This window comes from Penicillium diatomitis (genome assembly GCF_028827545.1).
Source record: "Penicillium diatomitis strain IBT 30728 chromosome Unknown utg000004l_segment0_segment0, whole genome shotgun sequence".
Lineage (NCBI taxonomy): Eukaryota > Fungi > Ascomycota > Eurotiomycetes > Eurotiales > Aspergillaceae > Penicillium > Penicillium diatomitis.
This window is the reverse complement of record NW_026623176.1, coordinates 2,040,916-2,054,576: the sequence shown is the minus strand read 5'-3', so window position 1 is coordinate 2,054,576 and position 13,661 is coordinate 2,040,916. Positions and strand designations below refer to the sequence as shown.

Genomic DNA, 13,661 nt, shown 5'->3' with positions numbered 1-13,661 from the left:
TATTCCTGATTACGCGGACTAGGCCTGTCTCAGTGTCTAGTCGTCTACTATCTCCTGGCAACTTACTCGAGACCAGTCTCCCGTCCAGTGTCTAGTGGCCGCTGTCCAGGCCCAGGCGATGAGACCGATCAATGAGGAACCGAGCCGCAAGCACAAGGTGGACGATCGGTGAGTCCATTGGCTGCTCGTTCTGTTTTCCCGATATCTTTAGCGCCGATGTCCATCTGGGATGCGCTGCTTTGGGGCAGTGTCGCCCGACCATTCCAGAGTAGAAAGGCATTAGTTAGTTAGGCAGACCTACTGTACGTTGAGAGCACAGACAGGTGCTGATCTTTCCTATTCGGGGAGCTACCCAAGGAGCGACATGTTTGTTATTCCTGTCTCCGACCTCATCTGGTAAAGTAGGGAGAAAAAGTAGGGAGAATATGTAGGGAGAGCAAGGAGATCAGATCATCAGACAATTGGTGTCATATGTGGACAGACAAGAAGTGTATTCGTGGGATCGTTGAGAGTGCCACTGGACAGGTCAGATAAGCAGCGGCATGGAGGTTTGTGAAGAAGAAGAAGAAGAAGAAGAAGAAGTAGGATGATCCCTAATCTGCACCTAATTCCAGGTTGGATCTTCGCGCCGGCGACCAAGTGGCTTCCGACCGACCAAACTGCATACAGCAAATATCCTCAACACGGGTACGTCCCGTCGGCTACCTTGTACCTTATCGAGGATTCGCTGCAACCTTTCAAAGTCTGCCAAAGTTGGTGAAATGGAGCGATATCCATTCCACTTGACTTCACCCTGTTCTGTGGTCCATTTCCCCGGAACAGCTCATACCGTACTGAGGCAGGTAGGTCTAGGCGGATCCATCATTGGGTGAGCCTGGGTTAGCCTGAATAGGCAATTTGTCTTGCGTATACACACATCAAAATCAACTCTTGCCTCTTCGCGGGCAGTCCAGCCAAGAGCAATGTTCCGACCGTGGACAGTCTCGGGCTCTGATCATCGCTATCCGTGGTCGATGTTTTTGGACCTGGAGAATCGGAATGGAGGTGTCTGTGTAGTGGGTACTTGTCAACACGGTGGTATATGTAGACCAGATCAAACGGTAGCAACTCGTGAAGTCGTTGTGCATGAGGAAAGCCACTTGTAAGTTTGCCCAATTGAGTTTACTCAGACTCGGAGATAAGGTAGTAGGTACCTCAGGTACTACCAGGTTAGTATGTACTAATGTAGTAGTAGGATATATTGAGGAACTGACTACTCTGTACCTGGCCAAGGACTTCCGGTCCTCCTGCAGACTACAGGCAGGGGTCCCCTTCCCACTCGTGAGAGAGGCACTCTTGAATTTAGTAGTAGTAGAACTAGGGGGAAGTAAGAACGATCCACCGCCTACAGGTAAGCTGACCTGTGCTGCTGGGCGTTGTCTACGGAGGTGTTGTGGTGCTCTCTAGTCTCTACTTCTAGCCCCTCTGATGCCCGTTGCTCGCAGAATCAGGCATGATGACATGTGTTTCCAGCCAGGTCAAGGTCGAGGAGTCTCTTTCACCACTCGCGGCGAATGCTCTCATAACGTGTAGGAACGGTGCCAACCCCAACAGAACGATGAACAGCAATGGAGGTAATCACACCTCCACCGCTCGGGCGCTAGCCGTCCTTGTTCGCCGAGAGCCGCAATGCGCACAGAAAAGTGTGCTCCGGAGACTGCTCCAGTGCTCCAGTGCTCCAGTGCTCAACTGCTCAGTGCTTACTCCATCCGCCAAGCTCCACCTGACAAACGAAACGAGGCTGCAAAGTTTCAACGCTACTGGACCAAAAGAGTAATCTCGAATTGTCAGCACGTCAACCCCAAGCGTCTTACAACTCGCTCGACCGCTTCGTGATCCACCACTTCTTCTTTATTCAGTCGCCCGAGTCGATGCTGCGCTACGTGCCAGCGGTCGCATCATGGCGACTGTCAACCAGAACATGTTCGCCGCCAATGTCGCCTCGGATCGACCGGGCGGAGTATCGCTGCTGCTACTCCCGCTCAACCTGATCGCGCAGATTGTGTCCAATGTGAGTGCTTTCAGCCGCAACCCTCATGTCCAGATGCGACCGTCGGGCCAATGGAGCGAACAGGAGGGTTCAAGTCCACTGACGGCGATTACCAGGTTGCCGACACCGCAGATCTCGCTCGTCTATGCCGAACATGTCGGGTCTTCAACTACATGGCCCTGCCTCAGCTCTACCGCAGTCTCACGCTTACTTCATACGACAAAATTCGATATCGCGGCGAGCTACCGGAAGGCAGCGGAAGCGCAAGCCCGTTCACCATGGGACTGAACGCCGTCATCACCCGACCGTACGCGACACTCGTGCAATCCATCTGTCTGCGGGGCGAGTGGAAGGAGTCTGATATCGAAGAATATGCACAAGTCGGACGGGTCCCGGACTCTTCCATGCTGCTGAATGTGGCCGTGCGCGCCGCGGTGGATCGTATGCAATCCCTCGAAAGCTTCAGCTGGGAGCTTAACACGAAAATGCTCGAGACCGTGTATGCCGGTCTCACGGGGCTGCCGCACTTGACCTCCCTGACGATTCGTTTCCCCTCCACGCGACATCCACAACCGGCCTTTGCGTTGCCGGGCATGCCCAATCTGCGCCGTTTGAAGATCACCGACATTGACCCGCTCTGCTATCCCGATGACATTTCCACCATTCTCCTCAAAAGTCGACAGTTGCGAGATTTACGGTTGCATTGGTCCCCTCGCATGCGACGCGCGCAAGAGCCCAGTGTCTCCCTGCACGACTACTTCAGGAAATGTATCGCGGCGAAGCAGCCGTTGGCTGTCACCAAGCTCTCGTTCCAGAATCTGTATGCATTTCACAGCGAGGAATTCAATCTTAGCTTCAACCCGACCACCATGGAAGATGTCACATTCCTGAGCGGGTCGGATACGGTCGGCCTCATGAACACGTTCATGGACAACAGCTGGCCGAACGTCATACCGCATCGAGAACTCAAGATCAAGTCCATGCGACTGGATACGATAGCCAAGCGCAATGCCGATTTCCTAGGCAGCTTTAAGGGTCTCGAAAAGCTATACATGGTCAATACGTACGACAATTCGTGCGACAGTCTGAACTCTCCCCGTCCAGGCGGCTCCGCCGATTTCACGCCGACAATCCCTCAGTCGCCCGTTGGAAATGGAACCACGGCCAGTTCCCCCGTGGCCGCAGTGTCTCCTGCCCACCCGTCTGGCATCGCTCTCAGTGTGCGTGACACTTATCTGGCCAACATCACCTTGAATCATGGCGCGACGCTGCGACACCTGCTTCTTTGCGCCAAATGGCCTCTTTCCACTTCCATCATTGCGCGTCTGGTCCACAGTTGTCCGAACCTTGAGCAACTGGCTCTCGCGACAGATGTATCCTCTTTAGACTCTCTCAGTATGCTGGTGCCATTCCTGCGGAAGCTGGTTGCCCTTCGCCTTTTGATACCCCCGGGGTCTCCGCACCCCTCTTCGAGTACCGCACTCGCTGTCAACCCTGCAACAGTCGCGGCAGGTTTGCCTGGAGGAGGAGACGGATGGAGTCCCAAGTCTCCCTCACATATCACCGCTAGCCCGCAATTTCTGGAGAACTTGCGTCTATATCAGCTACCAAAAGCAGTTGAAAACGTCATCGCCACTGCAAGAAGCCTCGCAGACATTGTCAATCTGGACGACGAGTACCTGATGAATATCATGAGCCGTGACATGGCCGATCAACAAAACTTTGGCAATCTCAGGATCGTCGGCATGGGATGGAAAGCCTTCGAACTGCGCGGACATTACAAAGTCTATGTGCCCACACCCGAGCCATCTGGAGACAACACGCCGGCTGCCCCTGCAGATACCGCCGCTCCGGAGGTCGGAGTTCAGAAGCGACCCGTTTCTTCGCAACCGATCACTGGAGTCAATGGCCAGAATGATACGGCCTCGACGCCTCTCCATCGGTCTGCTTCCATGCCATCCAGCCGTGCAAACGGGGCCCCCCCAAGACCCTCCACCACCGTGCCCCCCTCACTACTCGGCAAGCGATCCCGCGAAGACAGCCAACCCAGCCAACATAGCCAACATCTACCGCCTCCAGCGGCCACGCTTTCCCATGAACCACGCACGAACCCTGACTCCCCGGATCCGCCGGGGTACGGCCATTTCCCCCCATCTTCAAGCCTGACGGATTTGTGTACCGTCGGCACGTCAAACGAGTGGGTTGGGATGTTTTGCAGAAGTGGGAGATTTGGAAGCTCGATGCTCAAGAGATTTGAGTTTTGACCTTCTCTGCCCTAGTCCCGGCCCTGTGTTTGCTTTGCAAATCAAACATTCCATTACCATTGTATATTACAATTACACTGTGTGCCCATTACCTGTGTACTGGGTGCTGTTCTCCTCGGTTGGCGCTTGATACAGGTTGGAGTTCCATCGATCTCAAACAATTGCATTCTCATATCACCGAGCGACAATACCTCTTTTTCATTATTCCAAGCTAGAGGAGTTCGCCTTCGGCGAGCGTCACGTGCATCGTTACCTGAGCCTTGAGTGGAGTGAAAGCTGGGGATTCGACGCTAACGACTTGGTTGGTCTGGGATCCATCCGAGGGCACATAATGTGCATTGTACAATCACTTTAGACATTTTCAGATTTCCAGGCTGCCATGCCCATGGATGCTAGCAGAGGCTTACATCATAACCATCAATTGAAAGACCAAGGCAGTCAGTCACTGCTATGATCTCCCTCCTCTGTCCGTGAGAACAGAAGTCCAGGCATCAAGGGTTCATCAATCGGTGTTGCCGATGGGAAGTCCTCTGTTCGGCGCCAAATGCGCAGCTTCACATACACATTGTGCGCTGTATCCAGTCCGCAATTGAGTCAAAGCAGGATGAGACTATGAGTAGCAGAGAGGTTGGTACTGTGTAGCTAGCCATCTTCCGAGAAACGAGTCACTACATCGTCTCTGCAAATTGCAACCTTGAGCCTCGTACTAGTCCTGACTAAGTAGTAGATACAAGCTGTCCTCCGGGATGACACCAGTCATACCGTGTAGGCGTGTACACTCCTGCTCCACCTCTCTATCGGTTGACCATTGACTCAAAAAGGACTTCGTGGAGACTCCCCGGTCTCTCCCAGCCAAGACGAGGTGCCTCAACTCGCATTGGACCAGCTCATTTGATGGGCCCACTCCAATTTGCTTTACTCGCCTCTTGCTGATCTCGGTTCCTTCACTCCAACTCTCTCATAGTCGTCCAAACTCTCAAGTATGTGAGGAGTACTATTGTCCTGGGAAACTTTCGACCGTTTGAAACACCCACTTCCCCATGGCCCCGAGGTTTATCCGACTGCCACCCCCAACCCTCTGCGTGTGGGGGTTTGCATGTCGTGAATGGCTCCGTGTTGGGTAACGGTCGAGATATCGAGTCCGTGATCCATTCAGTCATCCCGCCACTGGATAGAATGTGGCATTAGGTATTGGTCTAAAGCATTACGGTCTTTTTGCTTCTCCAATACTATGCTTTCATTTCAAAGGTGGTTCGGAAGGGCAGGCTCAGTGCGCCGACCGCTGATGACACAAAGTACTCTCGGTGTAGTCAGCATTGTGTTCACCGTCTTCATCGAACCGTATACACCTGCACAGGTCAGGTCAGTGCATGATTGAAAATGGATTGTGGTCAATCATTGGTCGTTAGAGCTGTCTTCGCTTACGACTGATCGGTTGACCTTGGAGTCTGGTATTTAAATCCGCCTCGCTTCCGATGTCTGATTACTTTTCCTCTATTGTTCCTGAAGGTTCCGACCACGCACATCGTGACCTCGTTGGTGTAGTACGACATCTGCTGGGTATACACTGAGCTCTGTGGAAGGATACATCACCCCAACATGACTACCATACCAGTGACGACCGAAAACCTGGTCCCGGGGCTGAATCAGTCCAGGTTCAGGTGAGCTATGAAAAAATCTTCCGTGCCAAATATACCAAAATCATGGGGTCATATACTTAGTACCTGCCCATCTATTCAGACTCACGGGTCCCTACGGAGATTGGCGCGACGAGCTCCAGTCCCAAGGCTACGTGGTGATCAAAAATGCCATCGCGCCGGCAAGAGCCAAGCACTATCAACAAAAGGCACTGGATTGGCTGACATCCTTTGACACCGAGCTCGATCTGAACAACCCATCCACATGGACGGTGGACAATCTCCCATTTCAAAGCAAAGTCAACACGTTCAACAAGTACGGCGTGGCACACGAGAAATTCATGTGGGACGCTCGCATGGAACCCGCGGTTCTCGAGGCATTCTCCACCATCTGGGACACGGATGAGCTTCTCGTCTCATTCGATGCCCTCAACGTGACACTGCCCAATCGGGCCGATAAGCCTGCGCAAAGACCCTGGCCGCATGTTGATCAATCGCCTCTGCGACGAGGTCTACATTGCGTCCAGGGAATTATCAACCTGAGTCATGCGGGCCCCGAAGACGGATCCCTCATTGTCCTGCCACGATCAAATACCGCGACGGAACACTTTTTCGACACGGAGACTGATCCCTCAACATGGGAATCGAAAGATATTCGCTTCATCAGCGAGAGTGAGATGAAATGGTTCGAGGCCCGTGGAATGAACCCGCTCAAAGTCATGGCCGAGCCGGGTGATCTGCTTCTTTGGGATTCGCGGACTGTTCACTGGGGAGGGGAGCCCACAGCCAAGAGTGACACCATCCGAACAGTCATATATGTCTCGTATTCCCCGGCGAAATGGGCGAGATCCGAAGAGCTGGAGCGGAAACGGGAAGCATTTGAATCGTTCCATGCAACGACCCATTGGGCTCATGATAATATTGTGCCTCGTGAGAAGGAAGCCTATCTCCCGGACGGCAGCTGGGATCCTCGGAACCGGTCAGAACCATTGGAGAAGCCCGAGCGTTCTAAGAAGTTACTTCAACTTGCTGGTGTAGAGTCATATACTTAGTGTTGTTGAAGAGAACTGCGGGTAATAATGAGCAGCCATCGAGACTGGACCTGGGTTGAGCGGGTCTTCTACGAAATGCAAAGTGACCTTTTAAGGATACTTGTCCGCTTCCATCTTAGACTGGGATTTGAAAAACGGAGTGAATCGTCTACATTTCGCATCAATCACGTTCAGTCTCTAAGCGGCGCCAATAGACACTACTTGATCATGCCAGATTCCCTGTTGGTATGTTATACATCAGGACTCTATGTGGTAAACTTAGGTACTCGCTAGCTACATCACCCGGCGCGACAAGGCTTAAAGGGCTAGATATGGCTGGCTACCCCAAACGACGACTTCGATCTTAGTGCAACCTGAACCTTAGCCTTCATACCCAAGATAAGCTTTCGACAATTTCTCGCGAACCCACTATACAGCCACTGTTAGTTCCGGATTCGCGACCCGCATTCGAGCCTCTTGGCGAACGCCACTGCCAGGACTCACCTCGCCCGCCTTGAAGGGAGTTCTACACGGTGGATTGTCGCTAGTCGTGTACCTCTCCAGCACGGCAATCGTGGCGTCATAGTCAACTCCAAAGAAGAATGGGATCGAGTATCTTTCCTCTCCGGAGAGATTGTTCACTCGGTGGATCGTCGATTTGAACTTCTTGTTTGTCCTGAGAAAGGTCAGCCAGCGTTCCACCATTGTACTCAACAGTCTGTTGAGATCATGACGACTCACCAAGTGGACAGACAATCTGCAATGTTGACCACCAAGGTTCCTTCGATTGGAGGCGCAAGAACCCACTCCCCGTGGTGGTTGAGGATTTCCAATCCAGGGACATGGCTTTGGGAGAGAATTGTAAAGCATTCCCAGTCCTGAAATAGTCCTTTTAGTTGATCTGATCTTGGCTGCCTGCATCCCACTGTAACATTGAGAGCAGGACACAAGGTATCGACGCATCGTACGCCATGAATCTAAACCTACCGTGTGTGCCCCCAACCCTTCCTGTACTTGCCCAGGCACCGGCTGCGCCGGATAATGCATCATCCGCGAGGTCACGCCCGGTGTCCGCATACTTGAATCGAAATGATTCTCCTGCAATCCCAAAGCGAGTGCAAAAACTCCCATCATCTGACGACACAGATCCAGCGCCGCGACGCAATACTCTACATACTTTTGTGTAAAGCCGGGCAGAGTCTGTTCATCTGGCCATTGGTTGTCGCCATAGAGACCATATGTATCTGGCGGGAGACTGGCACCGGGCCCTTTGGTAGAGTCCATGGCGATTTCGTAGCCAATGTCGAATGCCTCGGAGAGCATGATACCGGCTTCTTCTCGGGAGATGGGGTCGTCTTCGGTGCCGGTGGATGTTTCGCCTCCGATGGGGCTGTAGCCACGGAATTTCTGGACGGTAAAATGGACGTTGTTGGTGCCACTTCCAGTTTCTTGGTGGTTTCCAGCGGCAGGAATATAAGGTAGGTAGCAATGGGACATGACATACTTGTGAGTTTCCAATGTAGTATTTCATTTTTACTTCCTCAGGGAGACTGAAAAACTGGGCGGCTGCATTGTGCAATTCATGGATCAGTGCATCGGGGATTCCGTGGTTCTGATATTATACGCAAGTCAGCTGAAGGGCGTTTATCAGTATCTTGACCTTCGGAAGAGACGCAGATAGGTAGGTTTCTTAAGATAACGTCCAGCTGATCACACTTCCCCTGGCTTGATGGTTTCTTCTGCTTTGGTACTGAAAGGCACAATCATATGGCCTGTCACCTGAAGGGCGGAATATCGGCAAGTACCTTAATATAAAAGAACCCAACCTGAGTGCACGCATCGTATATTCTCTGGGCAAGCTCTTGACGCTCGTCCAGACGCGAGCTTCGCAATGAGGAAAGATCGATGACCGGGATTGCGGCGGAGTCTGCCAGCTGGGAATGATCGTTTGAAGGAGGCATTGAATCTTCTGTCTTGTGAATGTTGAATACTCAATACAATGCCCGTGGTGAGATGTCGAGTAAGTCAGATCCAGTAGTATGTAGTGCCGATTCAAAGGTCTGACTCAGGTAGATCTGAGCTCGAGTCAGATATGAGGGGTAGCTGCATTTGAACAGGCATTGTGGTACGCACGCGGTACACATGTACCACGCGTGGGTGGCCCATTTTCCTGGAGTACTGCAAGTACCTTCTGGAACTTTACCCCTCACTTCCGTAGAAGCTTGTGTTTGCTGTCTCCGCGCAGTGTCTCCGCACTCGATGAGATGCGTCGACAGACTCGACACTAGTAGAGTACATGACACGGAAACCAGACATTAGGATCATAGGATATGCTTCCGTTGGTGCTTATTTCTCAAGAAACTCTGCGCAATGAATGGGGTCCGACGGTTCATTAGACAGCTGTCTCGGTTTCAAACGTGAAAGAGTATTCCTTCAGCCGGAATTCCTGAGAGTATAGCGTCTCGCTTTTTGCGCTTTTCGTCCACTGTGCCATGTACCACGACCGAATCCCGATGAATTGTTCGACATCACACGGCAACCTCCACACTTTAAGCAATGACAATCAAAATGTCAAGATATTGAAAATCATGTGATAGGATGGGATTAGGCAAGTGATAGGCAGGAATGAGGATGATGAACTTGAAAGTCCTAATGACGTTCCCTATTTGAATGTGATCTTGGTACTGTAGATTACTAGATAGTCTATATCGAGGAGAACAAGCATAATCGATTATCAAAGGTGATAAGTTACTACTGAGTACTGTATGTCTGAATGTCGTCTGCACGTGAATTACGCCAATTTCTCCAAACGATCTCGAGTAATGGGCCTACACCTCACCAGCGACCCACTCCAGCCGGGCAAGTTCCATCGTCCCTCCGTCGCTTTTCGTGTTTCAGGGGCTTCGCCTTCTAAGAATCTTAATCGGTCGCTTACTTTTTCCAGTAACTTTCTGGCATATCTCCTACTGTGGTTAGTCGGTGGAACATAAGCCAGTCTCTCGACCAGTCACCTGGCTTTTTCTCACTATGGCTTCTCGGTAGTGCGGACGCCACCGCGACCGAGTCCTTGGTCGTCTTGCCCCGTGCGCCAGTTTTAGCATTGACCGGGGCCCGTCGTGGGCCTTGTTCCATTGGCGCGTGCCTGGGTTTCCTCTATCTTGCTGGGTTGCCAACTCGTAGCGCCAGTTCCTCCCTGTCCACACTCCACGGTCATTCGTGGGCCTCGATGCGAGTGGGCACGAGGACCTCTTGAAACGAATCGTTCATACTGGATGGGTCCAGGTGTTGTGGGCGTGTGCGTGGTGGTGTGGCGAGGAGCCCCAGAACGTGGTCGGCTCTTCTGGTAGGCAATTGGTTAATCCGACAGTCACTGCAGGAACCCTTTACCGTTGCTTCTGGCCATTGTTGGATCCTCACTCACAGATTGAGGTGATCACAGTGACTAGTGTCAGTGAGAAAGCGGCACCTTCAGCCGTTCGAGGGTTAATATTCGCCGCGCATTCGGACAGGTGGAGGATGTGCGAGAGCAGAGAGTCTCAAGCCCGGCATGTCGCGAACTGCTGATCCTCTGGATGATCACAATTCCGACGATCCATTGACTGTCTGTTGAGCAATCAGACGCACGGGACTGAAACTTGCTTAGACTGAGCATGAAATTCGTAGATATTCTTGTCTTCGTGTCGGTCAAGCTTCCTCTCAATGTTCAATACTGATGATCGGCCTACTGGTTACTTACGGTATGAGAGAGCACCTTATCGTCGTCCTGTCACCGGGAGTCCTGTTTGTCCTCCACACTCCAGCGATGGAGTACTGTTGAAATGCACTATATCCGAACCTGTTACTCAAATCGCACTACAGTGCTGCGTCAACGCTTCCAGGTCAAACACTCCAAGAGCCGACTGAAGGTCCACTCCTTGTGAGTCCACTGTCCGAGTCCGGACCTGGATAGCCGGACCAGACTTGCTCAGACCTCATAGAGCACCACTTATGGTGACTTAACCCTTCTCATGCAGCACAGAGTGGACAAGGAGGTGATCCGATGGAGTCGAGGCATGCAAGATGGACCCTTTCTCATCCAATGCTTCGGCTTATCCACTCACCGCCCGCGCGGCCCGCCGATCTTTTGCCGTTCACCCAACCCCCTAAACTCCCCGGCCAAAACGGAACAACAGCAACCAAAAGAAGGAAGGCGATCGGGGGAAAAAAAATTTAAAAGAAGGGAATAACGAGAGAGGAAAGGGGAAAAAAAAGGAAAGAAATCCGTAGTCGAAAAAGGCCAGCTTAAACAGACTACAGGCGGTGATTATCTTTACGTCTTCTTCCCCCCCACCCTCCACCACCCCAAACCTTCTCCCTTTTGGAGCACCCAATTTCCCTCTTCCTCTCCTTCTCTTCTCCTTCACACCTCTTCACTTCCCCCGAGGAATCGTCAAGTTCACTCACCCATAGTCACTCTTTTGAACGGGTTCTTCTATCTTCTCTCCGTCGCCATGGCCAACGAACGCTCCGCCCAGGATGACCGCAACCTCGAGAAAGGTGCGGCCCCGACGCCAGCCCCAAGCAGCGGCCTGCACCCGGCTTTCTATATCGCGTACGTGACCGTTGGATTTCAGACCGATTTTTTTCATCACGCAGTTCTGTCACGTCAAGTGGTACTGATCGTTTCTCTCTCAGTCTGTGGATCGCCCTGAGTTCCAGCGTCATCCTCTTCAACAAGTGGGTGCTGTCCAGCGCCAAATTCAGTGAGTCTCCTAGCATGCCTTTCCCGTACTTCCTCTGGAAAACGGTGCTCTTGGTTTTCCTCTGAACATCGATGTACTAATTCGCTTTGTCTTTAGACTTCCGTAAGTCTCTCCGACGAGCCTAACGCGAGGGCGATGATTCAGTCTCGCAAGGATAGCATCGACTGGCATCGAAGAAACAAATCACTAATCTCTTGAAATGGCAGCCCTGTTCCTCACCACATGGCACATGGTGTTTGCTACCGCCATGACCCAGGGCCTGGCCAAGTTCACCACCATTCTCGACTCTCGCCACAAGGTTCCCATGACCCCGAGCACTTACGTGTGAGTCGATATCCCAGCCTTGCACCCTGTGCGATTCAAACTGCAGTCGCTAATCCTGAGTCTCCTCCAGTCGTGCTATTGTCCCCATCGGCATCATGTTCAGTCTGTCTCTCATCTGCGGTAATCTGGCCTATCTCTACCTCAGTGTGTCATTTATTCAGATGTTGAAGGTACGTCTCTTGTCTTTGAATACCGGGGTCCAGATTTGTGCGGAACTCATATCTGATCAACACTTTCTTGTATCATAGGCCACCAATGCTGTCGTGACTCTCTTCGCTACCTGGGCCTTTGGAATTGCCCCCTACAACTTCAAGACCCTCGGCAACGTCGGAATCATTGTCGTTGGTGTGATCATTGCCTCCTTCGGCGAGATCAAATTCGACATGCTGGGCTTCCTGATCCAGTGCGGTGGTATCATCTTCGAGGCTCTGCGCCTGGTCATGGTTCAGCGCCTGCTCAGCTCTGCCGAATTCAAGATGGATCCTCTGGTCTCCCTGTACTACTATGCTCCCGCATGTGCTGTCACCAACGGTGTCGTCACCCTCTTCACTGATGTGCCCCGCATGAGCATGAACGACATCTACTCCCTGGGTATCATGACTCTGGTTGCCAACGCACTGGTTGCGTTCCTCCTCAATGCCTCTGTTGTCCTGTTGGTACGTTCGAAAGAATCCCTCGCGCTTGATCCTCGGTCCTGTTTTTGTCACTTACTCACGAATTTCCACAGATCGGCAAGACCTCGGCTGTTGTCCTCACCATGGCTGGTATCCTCAAGGACATCCTCTTGGTTTGCGCTTCCATGATGATTTTCCGCGATCCCGTCACTCCCCAGCAGTTCTTCGGTTACTCCATCGCGCTGGCCGGTCTGGTTTACTACAAGCTCGGTGCCGAGAAGATTCAGACCCTCAGCACCGATATTCGTCTGCAAGTCGGCGAGTATCGCCGCGCTAACCCTGCCAAGGCTAAGGGTATCGCTATCGGTGTTGTCGCCGTCATCATTCTGCTGGTGCTGTACACCGGTGCTCCCTCCGGCGTTCACCCCACCAACTAGATTGACTGCGCTGTGCGTCCCTCTTTTCTCGATCTGCCGTGCGCAAGAAGGTGAACTTGCACCCTATGCCCGACTATATAATTTTTTTCTCTCTCTCACTTGGCAGCCATTCGGCGTGGCCGCTTTGGAAGATTTTCATGTGACACCATTCACCCGACATTTCACGATAGAATTTGATGGCGTTGGCTTCGTTGTGGTCGGAGTCAACCCGTGTATATTTGGCCGGGAGTTGTTCCTCGTTTTTTTCTGATTCAGTTATTGCTCACGACTGCGTTGGGGACATGTCTTGTGTTGCCCTTGTCCCACTTTTTTCTTGCTCCAGCCCTTTGACGCTCATTGACTCAAACGGACAAAACAAACACCTTGGAGCGTATCCGATTTTGATTTAATTTTACCCAAGGACATGTGCAGTATGTGCATTATTCAAATGAAAGACATGAAAATGATAGACAAGCCCGAGCCTCCGTCGACAGGAATCCAAGGTTCCTCTATGATAGGTCGATGTTTGCATCGCCGCAGCTTCTTTATAAAGATTCTCGTCTCGGTTACATGCATGTCGAGTCCACTTGACCCCCCCCCCCCC

General features: G+C 52.0%; 4 protein-coding genes across 4 annotated transcripts; 3 read left to right on the top strand and 1 right to left on the bottom strand.

Annotated features, from left to right (window-relative positions):
- Nucleotides 1-1,939: 1,939 nt before the first annotated feature.
- N7539_003986 (uncharacterized protein) lies at nucleotides 1,940-4,293 on the top strand (the record flags this gene model as incomplete). The annotated part of the gene is made up of 2 exons (XM_056933588.1): nucleotides 1,940-2,050; nucleotides 2,146-4,293. The coding sequence occupies 2 exons, from the start codon at nucleotides 1,940-1,942 to the stop codon at nucleotides 4,291-4,293; spliced, it is 2,259 nt and encodes a 752-aa protein (XP_056791129.1).
- Nucleotides 4,294-5,892: 1,599 nt separating this feature from the next.
- Nucleotides 5,893-6,982, top strand: N7539_003985 (phytanoyl-CoA dioxygenase family protein; the record flags this gene model as incomplete). Its single annotated transcript, XM_056933587.1, has 2 exons — nucleotides 5,893-5,954; nucleotides 6,034-6,982. 2 exons carry the CDS (start codon nucleotides 5,893-5,895, stop codon nucleotides 6,980-6,982), a joined length of 1,011 nt encoding a protein of 336 aa, XP_056791128.1.
- A 360-nt stretch (nucleotides 6,983-7,342) lies between these two features.
- Nucleotides 7,343-8,922, bottom strand: N7539_003984 (isopenicillin N synthase family dioxygenase; the record flags this gene model as incomplete). The annotated part of the gene is made up of 6 exons (XM_056933586.1): nucleotides 7,343-7,390; nucleotides 7,466-7,637; nucleotides 7,703-7,839; nucleotides 7,949-8,368; nucleotides 8,466-8,573; nucleotides 8,767-8,922. The coding sequence occupies 6 exons, from the start codon at nucleotides 8,920-8,922 to the stop codon at nucleotides 7,343-7,345; spliced, it is 1,041 nt and encodes a 346-aa protein (XP_056791127.1).
- A 2,529-nt stretch (nucleotides 8,923-11,451) lies between these two features.
- On the top strand, nucleotides 11,452-13,078 carry N7539_003983 (sugar phosphate/phosphate translocator; the record flags this gene model as incomplete). The annotated part of the gene is made up of 7 exons (XM_056933585.1): nucleotides 11,452-11,552; nucleotides 11,636-11,703; nucleotides 11,800-11,805; nucleotides 11,910-12,027; nucleotides 12,098-12,197; nucleotides 12,276-12,683; nucleotides 12,755-13,078. 7 exons carry the CDS (start codon nucleotides 11,452-11,454, stop codon nucleotides 13,076-13,078), a joined length of 1,125 nt encoding a protein of 374 aa, XP_056791126.1.
- Nucleotides 13,079-13,661: the final 583 nt, after the last annotated feature.